We start from the raw sequence: 13,735 nt of genomic DNA, 5'->3' as shown, positions 1-13,735 counted from the left end.
CAGTCTGACAGGGAAATGGGCTTCCTGTGAATCCCCAAGCAACTAACTGCTGTAAAATTTCACTTCCTGGCAACTAGGCACACTTTGGGAAAATACGCTACATTTTTTCAGATTTAAACCTAATTACATCTTCAATTTTTCTCAAATAAATTAGAGATCTCAGGCAGTTGCTTTTTTGACTTTACAGTATATATTTCTGCAATGCTAAAAACTAAAATAAAAAAACATTAAAATGTGTCTATTCTTGAAGAAGTAGAACAAACATAACTCAGTATTTACTTAAATCCGCTGTGATGGACTGGTAAACCGTCCAGGGTGAACCCCGGCAGAAACCCCATGACCCTGAAACCGCACCACCTTGAAACCACACCAACCTGAAATCCCACCACCCTTGTTTAGGATGGAGGATAAATGGATGATCACAAACTTTGTGGCCATTGCAAAAAAGTGCATAAAGTGCAGAAATGCCCCATTTCCATTTTGGTCGTTGGGGGCAGAACGGGGGCAGGGGTCCTTTATTTATTAAGACAGAAATCCTCCAAAGCTGCAAAACTTTAATGCAGGTTTGTCAGCCCCACCAGGGTCAGCAGGTCAGAACCTCCGGGGTTAGTCCCACCAGGGTCAGAACCACCAGGTTTGGTGTTATTATACTGTAATGACTTTTGAATCAAACATAAGCTCCACTCTCTTCGTCCCTCCTCCACAAAGGATCCTCTGAACCCCCCTCCTCTGGAAAGGATCTGCTGAACCCCCCTCCTCTGGAAAGGATCCGCTTGTCTGTTTGGCATTTATTGCTATACATATATTGTTTACATTGTCCTTTTGTTAATATATTTTTAACTGTCTTCACTGTTCTCATCTCTGCAGCTTTTAATGAGCTGTGAACTTTAGTTTTAGCCCAGAACTAGGTTCTAATTAGGGGTCTTCAGTAACAAGCTAACAGCACATGGGTTTTAGGATCCACACGGGCTCAGGAGCCCCTTGCAGTAGTCGTGTGAAGGCTCAGGGACCACAGCGGTGTGAGTGATGATCCAATCAGCTTTCAGCAAGCTTCCTGCATTCGCATTCTGTTTGAAACGCTGCGCGGTTGAGCCGACCCTCTTTCATGTCGCTCTCCTTCCCTCTTGAATTTCATGCCTTGCTTAGAGTCATGCCATTCAGCTGTGGCCTGAGCTGATTGGTTGAAGGGACTCGGACTGGGTGGTCACTGCAAAGGGAACCGTTGCCTACCTCTGGAACGGAGTTGCATCAGCTAATCTTGTGAATAATGCAGGGTCATGAATAAACATAGATGGGCACAGTGGAATACTGGAGGAAAAACCTGCCTTTCTTTTCATCTCTTTGGCCTCTCTGCTCGACTCCGCCCACATTTTTGGCTCACTCCTATCTCATTCTGCTTTTCCCTTTTCCAGCACAACAAAACACTCTTTTTCCAACTCAGCTAAAGTCAAAACTCCCGTCCTCTGACACTTCCCCCCCTCTCTTTGGCTGCTGCGGTGACAGACATTGTGGTGCTGTGGTTTTTGTGTCCCAGAGAGGAGCGGTCCGTCCCAGCCTTCACTCTCAGCTCTATAACAGCCTGGCTTTCCACAAAGGCAGCCATCCAGCCAAGCACAAAGCCTGCCCACTGGGAATAGACCCACAAAAGACAGGGGGCTCCTCGCCGTCTTTGCTCCACTCTGTCTGATGCAGCCTGCCTCCACCACCTCCTATAAATAAAACAACGTTGCCTCAACAAAAAAAGAAATCCTGCAAGCCTCGGCTTAAATCTCCTCTGTTTTCCTTCCCTCGCGCTGCTCCCCTAATGTCAATTCTCCCCTCACCTCGTCTGCCTCTGATTTCACCGGTAACCCTTCGAGGCCAGACTTCCACGCTAACAGATTGAATGGCATGATGATGCTATGTGTGGACTGGATTAGCAGAGCTCATTAGGTTCAGTGTAATGCAGGCGGGGATGCCGTGGTGGATGGAAACACTCATTAGTGATTAGAAATCCTTGGTTCAAAGATTCACTTCTAAAACACAATGTCTTCAGAAGGCATACTCCTGCCGTGGGTTACCATAGCAACAGTATGCAGACGTGGTTACTCCATTCTGTGTAGCTAGTTTCACTGACTAACAGCAGATATCTTGAACAGAAAGAACTGAGGCTTACAAAGATTTATTTTGCTTTTAAATGCATGACTTGATAGGGATTCCATTAAGGCAATCCCTTTTCTTTTGTTTTTACTTCTTTAAAGGGACACTACATGACTATTTCTGTAAATATTTCATGCATGTTTTTTTCAAATACGTTTTACATAAAATATGAGGAATTTTATGAGGGCTCTACCCCGGAGCAGCTCTACTTTCTCTGTGAGTCAAAGGTCAATGCAAACAAAACGAGGGCATTTGACACCCATTATCGATGCACTGGGTCAATTTATTTGGACTTAAAAGCATTAAAATGGCACTCAGATTGGGGTGTAGCCTGACTTTGCCCTAGTTGGGATAAGCTCCAGCATCCTTGTGTTAATTCTAAAATGTTTACATGTGTAAAAATCCAATCATCCACTAGAATGGCCTTAGTGAGCATATCAAAATTCTATCTATTTTGGACAGCAAGGTCTCTCCTATTTTTAGGGCTCAACACCAATACTTGCAACAAAGATGGTGAACTGGAACAATGGTCATATGTCCAGCTACTTCTCTTGTGGCTGTTAAAGCCCACTGTCATGAAAATGGTGTGTTTGGTGTTTTAGATATTTTTCAATAGCATTTTTCTCTGGATGGAGGACATAGGTAAAATAATTTAAGATTAAAACTGCCTTCATGAGAATTACTTTATTCAAACCGGGATGAATCATTAGCAGATGAAAAAATGTTGTTTGAAAAAGCTTTCAGTTGAGACGCAGCAACTGAACTGGGTGGGCCAAAGTCTCCCTGCTCTGCTCCATTCTGATGCATCCGCTTCCAGACAAATAGATTAATGTCCATCTTTGTTTTCCTCGTCTGAGCTGGAATCTGGATCTAAACTGGACAGCTGGATAGGGGCGAAGGGCTGTGAATTTCTGACAAAGTCCTGCCCCTCTGCAAAAATGATGTACTAGAAAACGACAGAGGTTTTCGGATTTTAGAAAAAAAAACTGCATCATTAGAATTAAAAGATAGCTGGGAACACTTTGAAAATAGATCAGAAGATGATCGGAGTGGGACTTCAAAACAGCAACAAATATTAATCCTGATCATTTTATTTTTTAAATATTAATATTAATAATAAACTTCAAAGACTTTGTAAGCAGCCTTTTACTATTGTCAAAGGCAATCCAGCAGCGAACAAGCTTCAGATAAATTTAAGCTACACCGAAATTGTAAGTGTTGGTAGCACTTAAGACGGTAAAACAAGGTGATAAGCAACTATTCTCCTCACTGTCCTGCACTTAGGGGAATCTGGCAGATACCTAAGGTCTAAGATAATGTTGAAAGAAAAGAAAGATGGAGCAGGTCTGACCTGGTAACTCTAAATAAGAACAGGAGAATGACATCCAAACCCAATGGTGAGTCCCCGTACCCCACCCCAGCAGGCCAAACCATAACCCGAGTGCATGTGTTCAGTCAGGATCTCTTCACCTACACAAGAGCAGCATGAGAGATCGTTTCCACTTGCAGAACTACAATAAATGAGGAGTGTGTGTTCTCTAACCAACCAACCTGAATCATACTGCAACAAATTAAATAATGAATAAAGAGGAGGGGAAGGAGGAGCAAAGGTGTATGTTGGCATTTTCTACCAAACCACTCAGTAGAAGAACTTGCTGGAAGTATAAGCGTGCGTGCGTGCGTGTGTGCGTGTGTGTTTGCGTGCGTGTGTGTGTGTGTGTGTGCAGGGGGATTATGTGGCTCCCAGCCTCAGGACCAGCTTGGACAAAGAGGCTGATTTCAATGTAAATGCAACAGCTGAGAGGACAGCGCGCTCTCAGCAGGAAAACTTCCACAAACACCGACTCAGAGGAACGCCTGCAGATCAGTGAACGCACACTTGATTCAGAGGAGCCGTAAACACAGCCGTCTTTGTGCTTCAAATGCATGTTTTGAAGAAGAAGCATAAAGATGAAGTGCTGAAGAATGCAGGACATAAAGAGGAGTTGATGCACCTGCCAGTGATTACATCTCTAATCCGGCTGACTGTCCTGCTACAGCGGCAGCTCCGTCATAAAAGCAGCTTTATCCCCACGCCTGCCCTCTGCACCTCTTATTACATGCAAAAACCAGACGCTTCATTCGAGCTGCAAACGGGAGCCCCACCTCTGAAGGAAAGGGTGGGCCCCTCTCCCTTTCAAAATCCATCCCTCCATTTTTGCATCCTCTACTTCAGTGCCGCAGCGCGCACGTCTGAGTGGAGGCCAGCAGGACGCCGATACGTGACGTGCACTGAGCTGTCTGACTCCCCTGATAATGATCCCATGTGCAGGCTGTCATTATCTGGGTCTCAGTTTTCCCCTCTCTTCGATTTCATGCAGTTTTCAGAACCTGTCTCGAGCAACGAGTTAGATCGGAAGAAAATAATACTCTCTCATGCCCACCATGTGGAGAAAGAAGGAGATTTATCAGGCATACGCTGCCACATTTCATTTAAATTAAAGGGAAGTCTTCCTTATTAGGCCTAAACATATGCAAACAATGTATTCTACAGGCTAAGGTGGCACAGATGAAAGAATTGGAGCAGTGCGTGCATGTCAGCAGTAGATCTAGCAGTCAAAACTGCAGAGGTTTGTTCATCCACTGCTGTGTTTCCCTCATACTGCAAAGCCAGAGTTCAGATTTATCAGTATACCACCAAATATGCTGGGTTTCTTACAACAGGAGCTTGTTGGACCCTCCTGTATTATCCCTTGTGCTATCCTAGGCACTTTACCATTGGGAGTTGGGTCATCTAGACCCACTAGACAGTGCTCTGAACCTTTTTTCTTCAATGATTTGTGATCTTCACTGGTGTCCATGGATAACATGAAATCTTTCCACCTTTATCCACCTTTGTCATGGTAGGGAGAACAGGTCAAAGTAATGGTGGGGTCATCTAAGATAGCACAAGGCTTATATCCTCACACACTCTATATTTTAGCAATTATTTTTGTGTAGCTTCTACTCAATTGACCTTCTTAGACTTCATATAGGAGGAAAACTGACATTTTACAGAGAAATAACAAGATTTTTTTTAATTTTCTGTGGTCAAATTTTTTTTATACCTACACCTGATGCAGACGCCTTCAATCCAGGAGAGATGGAAGCCAGCGTAACGCTTTTGCTTTCTGCAAAGCAACTAGTAGCTCAATGTTCCAACGTCCACAAAGGGCAACTGCTGTCACAGCTTCAGACTGAAGAGGTACAAGGAGAGCCAGAACACCAGGCTGGACAGGAGGTCATACCAACCTCCTAACCACAACTTGAGAACAATAACAGCCTCAATAACACCATGCTGAACGAAGCAGCAATGGACCTGAAAAATGAAATAACGGCTACAATGAACACCAGTCAACCCCGACACCAACTACAACAGTCAAGTGATGTACCTGAAAGTTTCCTGAAAACTGAGAATGAAGCATTGAGGGAAATCCCTACCACAACAATCACAGAAACCAGTGAACTGGTTTACACTTCAGCAGCAGTGATCCTTGAGATACTTGGCTGTCAGAGCAACCATGGGAAAAAAAACATTACCCACCATGGAAGCAACAGTTGGAGGCTAAAATCAAGGCAGCTTAAAGGGAAGTAAGACAACTGACAGAGGCCCAAAGAGGTGCAATGAAAGAGGAAATTCCCAAGAGATGCAGCCAGAGACCTGAAGGACTGGAAACCTGACCAGCTTTGACCAGCCGCCTCAGAGGAACACAAGAGACAATGAAAACAGTTGCTTCTTTCTTTCTCTTATCCATTAGTCCTATTCATATTCACTAAGCGTGACCTCAGGCTTGTGCGTGCATCGGTACCTGTCAGGTAGTGGGTGGCAGGTCAGTGCTTGCTGCTGGAGGATGCCTTTCCGTGGCTGTTTTTGCGAGAGCACACCTGTATGCTGTCCCCGCTCTCCGTCTGCAGTTTGACATTTGGTACAGTGAAGACAGAAGACACTGTAGGAGGAACAGGAAGCAAGGAGTCAGACAGGAAGCAGAACATTCCTATGTGAGCTGTGCTAAAAAATGATGTTTATTTGCACTTTAGTAGCTGCAGTCAGAAAAATTGGCATCCTTGAAAGCCTTTCAACCATCTATATGCAACACAGCTTGCTGGCGTTTCACTGGACCATTATAGGTTAAAGAAACTCACACGTGAACAGGAAAAATTTCAACTGAGAAGATTTCTTTGATTTTCTTTGTGTTGACATCACAATCAAGTATCATCAATAATGAATCCTAGTACATTTCCTGCATGTGCATCTATTCATGTTTAAAAGCATGTCTTCTATTTAAAAATGTCTCTGTCCATTTAAACATCAGATAGTTAATAATACTGGAAGTCTGTCTTCCTTATAATATTTGTTTCTACAACTGTAACTAACTCATCCTGAACTTTCCATGCCGTTACTGTCCAGCCAGCTGTGAGGATGCAGCTCTGATTTCTGCAGACACTTGATCCGGTAGTGTTTGTGCATCGGTTTGCTGATCCAGTGTCGTGGGTTAGAGGTTTTTGGCTTGATGCTGTTGACCTTCCGTCATGAACACACAGAGCAGGCAGAGCTCTCATCAACGCCAATAACAGGACTTCTGGCATGTTTGCACAAAGGCCTGAACTTACTCGCTTTGTTGACAAATGGGGGAAAGGAATGTGGTGTGAAGAAGCACAGAGCAGCTGCAGTATCTGATGTGGAAGCAGTTCACTGGCCTTCACAGAGTCCTGACCTCACCCCAAAAGAAAACCTTTGGGAGGGAGGGACTGGGGGACCAGAGCTTCTTGTTTAACACCAGACCTCATGAAAAAGGTGTTTTTGACACATTCTTGTAGCATTCTTCTCATGATGGCGGACAAATGTATAGAAAAATTGCATTTCTCAGTATTTCTCTATTTAAATTGTTGTGAATCAGAACCAGAGGAGAAATGCCATTTGACAAAGATCCTACTTGTGTGGGCGGGTCACAAGCTCATATAGAGAACAGTAAAAAGAAGCTACACTTCTGTTACATGTTCTCATCCATTTCAGCAGCAGCAGGGTTTTGTTGTCAGTTTTTTTTGTTTTGGAGACTCACAAACACCAACATCTGATTGACAAAGTCATTATCCAATTGAGAGAAAAGCAGTTACTCCAGGAGTGTTTGGCCTCAAATACTCTGTCTTTGTGCATTTTCTAGCGTTGTGGTGGTGATGGTGGTGTGTGTGTGTGTGTGTGTGTGGGGTTCCCCGACTAAACCTTAAGCACACACTGGTGCAGGACAGTCAGAACATCTACAGGGAGGTTCACGTTGTTGTTCTTATCTCTTCTAATGAGCTCCTCTTACAACCTAATGGGGAAAAGGACTTAAATGTGACCAGTAACTCATCTTTCTTGTTTTGTTCTCACCAAAACAACCCAGACTCACTGCACATGAGGAAATTGTGTTTATTCTCAGCAAAATGTTCAGTGTTGGACCGTGTGGCTAGAACATGCGTGCTATCCTGTAGGGATAAAGAAGGGCCTTTCCCTTTTGCCGTCATTTCTCAAACAATTTGAATTCTGCTTCCTTCTTCTCTCTGCTGCTCTGTTTGTGCGATTCGTGTGCAGCGAGAGCAGGGAGAGGGAAATGCAGAGTGAGAGAGGATGAAAAGATCAAAAGCAGTCCTCTCTCTTCTGTCTTTCAGTGACCGCTGCTTCCTGATTCCTTTCAGACATGACAACCTGCTGGGGGCTGATAACAGGATTAATAATGCTTAAAATCCTGATTGGGGGAAATAAAAATGGCATCCTCCCATTAAAAATACACCACCATGTCAGACCAAGCCCACTCAGGGCCCCTGAGCAGGCTTTTCACACCACTAATGACTAACAGCTTAAGGGATTGGTGATGTAGCCTGTCTAACAATATGGATAGGTAGTCATCCCTGAGCCTACTTTTATGCCATAACCGAATTCTGGAGAAATAATTGAAATGTGTTTTGACAGCAGAGCTTTTACTGTGAGGATGTAAATACTCTTTGAAAATGAAGAAACACTGAAAGGTTTTAAAAATTTAACGGCGTATGTTTCTGGGCTTATTTAAGCCAGAGTTTAATCAAAGGTCACCTCAGTAAACTCTCACTCTCTGTGAAAAAGGGATAAAACTCACATTGAGCCTGTTGCAAAAGCCTGTCAATGTCCGGCTGACTTCACTGTCCCAGTACCATCTATCCAGCTTTTTTAAAATTCTGGATGAAAAACACAGTTTATTCTTCTTAAGCTTAAAAACACGCACCTGTTCAGGGGTTGACCTGTATGGGTGCCTCAGGTTTTTGGGTTGTCTGAGGGTCGTAGACAGGAGGCGCTGCATCTTATGGGTGTACAGGTGTGTCTTGAATTTCCTTTAAGGGTCGCACGACAACTTTTAGGGACGCAATTAAAATGGAAAGTGCCATTGTCGTGCATGTGTTAAGTGTATCGTGAAGTGTTGGTAAGGTTAATAGATGTTACACAAACTTATGATGCACAGGTGATGCTGTCGCACGGCGCCCTTTACGCTTCACTCTAGTCACTTGTGAGGTGCGCTCACTGGCTCCTTACTGACCACGAGCAAATGTGGCACACACAGGTGTGGTGGTGATGGGTAAGTGGCAGTAAGATACACATTGTTTACCCCCACAAACTATGCTCTGATTGTCAGGCTGCACACAAGGAGCACCCACTTATCAAAGGAACATCACTAATAGGCTTACGGTGCAGTCCGAGAGATTTGGGGGGGTTAAAAAAAAATCTGTATGACACGCCTGCATCTCACCTACTTCACTCTTTCTTCCCTATGCATGTTGTAAAAGTGTATGCCACGACCTGCTGCCCGTATCCACCTGTAAGGGCAGTTATGGCTGAGGCCTCATAGACAGACAGCTGTTGAGCCTGTCATGGTGCTCATGGAAGAAAAGAATGAAGGCAGGTTTTGGGATATTCCATTCCAAAAGTCCCGCTTGTCCTGGGCTCTTTGGGTTTTGGTGCAAGAATTTTTTTTTCTCTGGCTAAGAATTGGGAGCATCTTTTACAACCACAACTCTGCTGTCTCTCTGGACTGCAGCAATGACATTAATTATATAATTAAATTAAACATTATATATAATCAGTTTGCCCTAAAAAGGCCTAGAGCTTTGCCAGTGATGTTTGCTCAGGTGTTTTTCTGCAAATCTGTGGACATTCTGTAAGTTCACATCTTCATTGACATTTGACCTGCCATTCGGGTGATATTAAGTTACGTACTGTCCTGCAGCTCCCAGAGCCGGGGGGGAAGGTTGCTGAAGTATTCATGACTCAACGCCGCCTGGGCTGACAGTCGGTTCTTTGGGAAGCACTGGAGAAACCTGGAAGCCAACTCTTCAGCATGGTCTACAAAGCCCAACCTGATGGACACACAAAACAATGAAATAACTACAGAGATATACTGCATTGTCAGAGAACAAAAGATGTAAGACAAACAATATTCAAATAATGTCACGATTATATGTATGACTATCAAAGATAAACACACTGATCAGTAAAAGGAATTACAGAAGGCAGACACTGCAAAGTAAATCCTCATCAAACCTGCACAAAGGTGTCGTGTTACAGTGGCACCAAGCACCCGATCACAATGAACACAACTGAACACACCGTCACACAAGTAACACACACACTGTTCATACTACACATATCCAAGACATCAAACATACCCAACAATCGACAGATACTGAGCCCACCGATTCTACCAGAAACACTGAACCCATCGATCACCCTGGACACACCAAACATCAAACCAGAGACCATAAACATGCTAAACACTCCAATCACAGCAGACACACTAAACACGGAAGGCGCACCGTCACCATTTCATACAGGAAACACTCCGGTCACAGGCAATGTCTGCCTTGTCTGAACAGGCCTTACATGCATGTGAGGATTATTCAAACCCATCTCCAGTGGAGGATACAGTTAAACATTTGGCAGCTTTTGAATGCTGTTGCTGTAAACTCCAGAGTGCATTCCTTTCTGCTGTTCCTGCCAAAAAGGTTCTGATAATATCCACTTGATAGCATCGGCGGATCCAGGCAATGACAAATTGACAGTAGACTGAAATGCTCCGTTGTCAGAGGAGTGTGGTGAGAGCTTTTTCACCGCTCCACCGCGATGACAACAGCAAGGATTATCAAAAGCTGAGAGGAGACCAGCTGCCTGTGTCTTTTCATAGCTGCAGGTGGTGCTGCATCAGATTCTTAGTTGGAGCACATAAACAACAGGAACTGCTCTGCTGCCGAATCTTTGTGTTTATAGTCAGAAAACATCCTGTAAAGAGCTTTTATCGTATCAGTTAACACTTTAGGTGTGGCGCAAGACAAGAAGAAAAGTACGTTGACAACAGGCCCTGACATGCAACTGTTGTGCTTACGGTAGGGAAAATAATACTATGCTTAGGCATCATATTATATGGGATATTCAATAGAGTGGAAGGGGCGTCTATGTTATATGAAAATGCTAAGGCCAAAGGTGACTGAAAAGTTTTGTTTCCATGAAAAATACTCATTAAAGTTCACAAAAAAAAAAAAAAAACAACTCATTCTGAATTATAGCATCTTTAAAATTCCTTAGATTTTATTATAATACATTTTTGAGCCACAAAAGGAATGTGTAGAGGCAAAACAAGGATTGGCAAAAAAACAATGAGGTTAAGAAAAAACGTCCAGTGAGCCTCTGTGTCGGGAGATTCATCAGCCTTTGACGTGTTGCAGTCTATGACAACCACTTTGCTACCATTAAAAAAACTATTTACCAAACTAACAGACCCCTTCGGGAGCACAACCCCTCCTGAAGGGTGGAGCTTGGGACTGACCAACAGAGTAATGAAGTGGAAGATTTTGTACCAGACTGTTGTATGACAGGCAGGCCGAGTCTGGAAAAAAGTCCAACCAACCATTTTCTTCACCCGCTGTACCCCATTCGGTGTCACAGGGCTGCCAGAGCCTAACCTAGCTACTGTTGGGAAAAGGTGGGAAAAAGTCTCTGTACTCAATGATCTGTGTTTGTACTTTTATCTGTGACCAGGAGACACAGAGGAAAAACAAACAGTGGGAGGATTTTGTGGATGATCTAAGATGACCACAGAAGCAGTGATCAGGAAACACGTGAATACTGAATTGACTTTGAACGTATGTCTTCCACTTTACACTATAATTTATTACACTATGGTAGAACCATGTCTGCTGCATGAAAGGAACAGAATAAAAGCAGAGTGAGATAATGGAAGCTGAAGTTATGAGAATGTGCATTGAAGAGATTCTTGTTAACATAAATGACTTAAAGTGTCGGAAAAATATAGAAACAATGCAAATGTAAAGAAAACCTTTTTTCATATGTGGCTGCAGAGATTTGTTGTCATTTTCAGGATAATTTTATCAGCTGTTGGTGTTTTACAATAGTAAGCCTTATTTTCCTATCACAAAAGCAATTTTCAACATAAATGTGGTGATGAAGACGAACACCTTATATATACTTGTATGACTAAAAAAGAAGGAAAGTTTGATGTATTTTGTGCCAGTTTTTCTAGAAAATTAACTGTATACTTTTAAAATTGTATCTTGTAAGGTTTCCTACATATTAAAAGTAAATTCCGGACGCTCCCTTGGTGCAGTTGTAACAAACACAAGACAGTCATAAAGTTTATTGCTGTCCAAATGACAATATTTTGTTCAGTATTGTCTTTCTATGTTTACCTTTAGGCCTTAATCAAAATGATTAAATCATAAAAACAGGTCTGAGAAATGAGTCTTTTAGAGACTAAAGCTTAGAGATTACTTGTGAAGTTCAGCCCATCCTATAGGAAATTAGAGGCCAACACGTTACTTCTGCCTGTGTAGTTGGGCTGGATGTCTGTCAACAGCAGTTTGTGGGCTTCTTCAACTGTAATTCTTCAATCAACCATCATAAAATCAAGTTTGATTGGAGATAAAGAAAAGCCTGTGCTGGGAATACATGCTCTGGAATGCCAAATGTTACCACCTGATTTACTTTGTTTCAGTCCAGTAATATGTTTTTTTTTTTTTTGGCAAACAGATTCTTGTTAACATTTCTTGAAGGATTTTTTCTAATACAGACGGAAATCGAAAGTCAAGCCTTGTTAAATAACTGCTCAGTGTCCATTTTTACAGATGGAGGGGGGAAGCAGTAATAGAAAGTAGATGTAGAGTGCGATGGGGAGTAGAATTAGAGGCGGGACCCAAGAATAATTGGAGAGAAAGGCAGAATCCAAATTTTTCCCCTACCCCTTCAGCTTCTCCCTACCCCAACATTTAGCTCTCCAAACAGAGAGTTGTGGAAAAATAGTAGGTATGTCCCAATTCCCACCCTAACCCCTATAGAGTGCACTATAGAGTGCACTATAGAGTGCACTCTATAGTGCGTTCGCCATTTTGTAGTGCTGTCCAAATCTACAATTCCAAAATCGAATGCCCTGGAAATTTTCCAGAAGTCTATGCAAAAAACCATGCATCGATGCTCACTAGATTGGCAAATCTAGACCACAATGCATAGCGTCAGAACATTTTTTACCAAAAAATATGTATTTAAATGTATTTTTTTGATAAACCATCAACATTTTTATCTTTAAAAGACAGGGGACTCATAAATAACCGTCACAATACGCTCATTTTAATTAGATTTTAACTTGAAATTGATCATGTCATATCCGCTGTTTAAAAAAAAAAAAAGTAGTGACCATGGTGTCTAGATTGTTTTTAAAATTCACCACACCACACAGTGCCGCACTATATCGATTTTTAGTAGTTAGGGGTTAGTGTGGGAATTCGGACACAACCAGTGTGGTCTAATTTAGATGTCTCTCCCTGTTGATGACATCATCAATAGTAGCCGATCATCACGTTAATGCTGAGCTGCCAGCGCTCAGAAAATACATAACAACTTCAGTTTTATAACTTTAAAAATCATGCTAAAACAAAAAGTCATTACTTACATTTACAAGTAAACTTCTGTACTTCAGAGCACAGCCACGTGAAGAAATGCATTTCTCCTCTGTGGCACAGAGCGACACAGATTACCCTTGTGGTGGAGGGATCCAGAGCCCTCTGCTGTGAGGGGGTTCCTATTCAAAAAGCGATTTCAGACACCCCTATACCTCCAAATGCCCCTACAATTGGAGGGATGGGAAGAAGCCGGATGGGTAGGGGAAGAATTTGGATTCGCCTGAAGTCTACATGTTCATGTCTCATCCATCGTGCTTTGCCAAGTACACATATGAGCAGAAAGAAAATGACACTCATCAAAAATCTCCTCTGATTCTTTAGGTTTTCATTTCCTCCTGAATTAAAGAAACATCACACGCCAAAGAGGGAAGGTCACCTCCCCGACTCTGCTCTCCATTCACATTCAACACTGCAAGATGCTTCTCCAACTGCTTCTATAAAGATACCGTAAGTGGGATCACTTCTCTGTCTCTTCTGTCACCTGTTCATTGCTTAGTCAGCACATGAATCAGGATGGATTTGCATTTTCAGTAATCCAGATGTGAAAAAAGTTTTGCAGCCTAACTGAAACTTCAGTACTCTTCCTCACATGAGTCTGGAGGTA

General features: G+C 42.7%; 1 protein-coding gene across 3 annotated transcripts in view; it reads right to left on the bottom strand.

Moving 5' to 3' along the window:
* cdk14 (cyclin dependent kinase 14) overlaps positions 1-13,735 on the bottom strand; it is a 165,454-nt gene that overhangs the window by 30,915 nt on the left and 120,804 nt on the right. For all 3 annotated transcript variants that reach the window (XM_004077647.4, XM_011484941.3, XM_011484940.3), the window contains 2 exons: positions 9,383-9,522; positions 5,967-6,104 (listed from right to left, as the gene is read on the bottom strand). In XM_004077647.4, the coding sequence (XP_004077695.1) occupies positions 5,989-6,104; positions 9,383-9,522 (256 nt within the window). In that variant the 3' untranslated portion in view covers positions 5,967-5,988. The remainder of the gene's footprint in view (positions 1-5,966; positions 6,105-9,382; positions 9,523-13,735) is intronic.

This window comes from Oryzias latipes, chromosome 16, assembly GCF_002234675.1.
Source record: "Oryzias latipes chromosome 16, ASM223467v1".
NCBI lineage: Eukaryota > Metazoa > Chordata > Actinopteri > Beloniformes > Adrianichthyidae > Oryzias > Oryzias latipes.
Note: the sequence above shows the minus strand (reverse complement) of the source record. Positions and strands in the feature narration are given on the sequence as shown.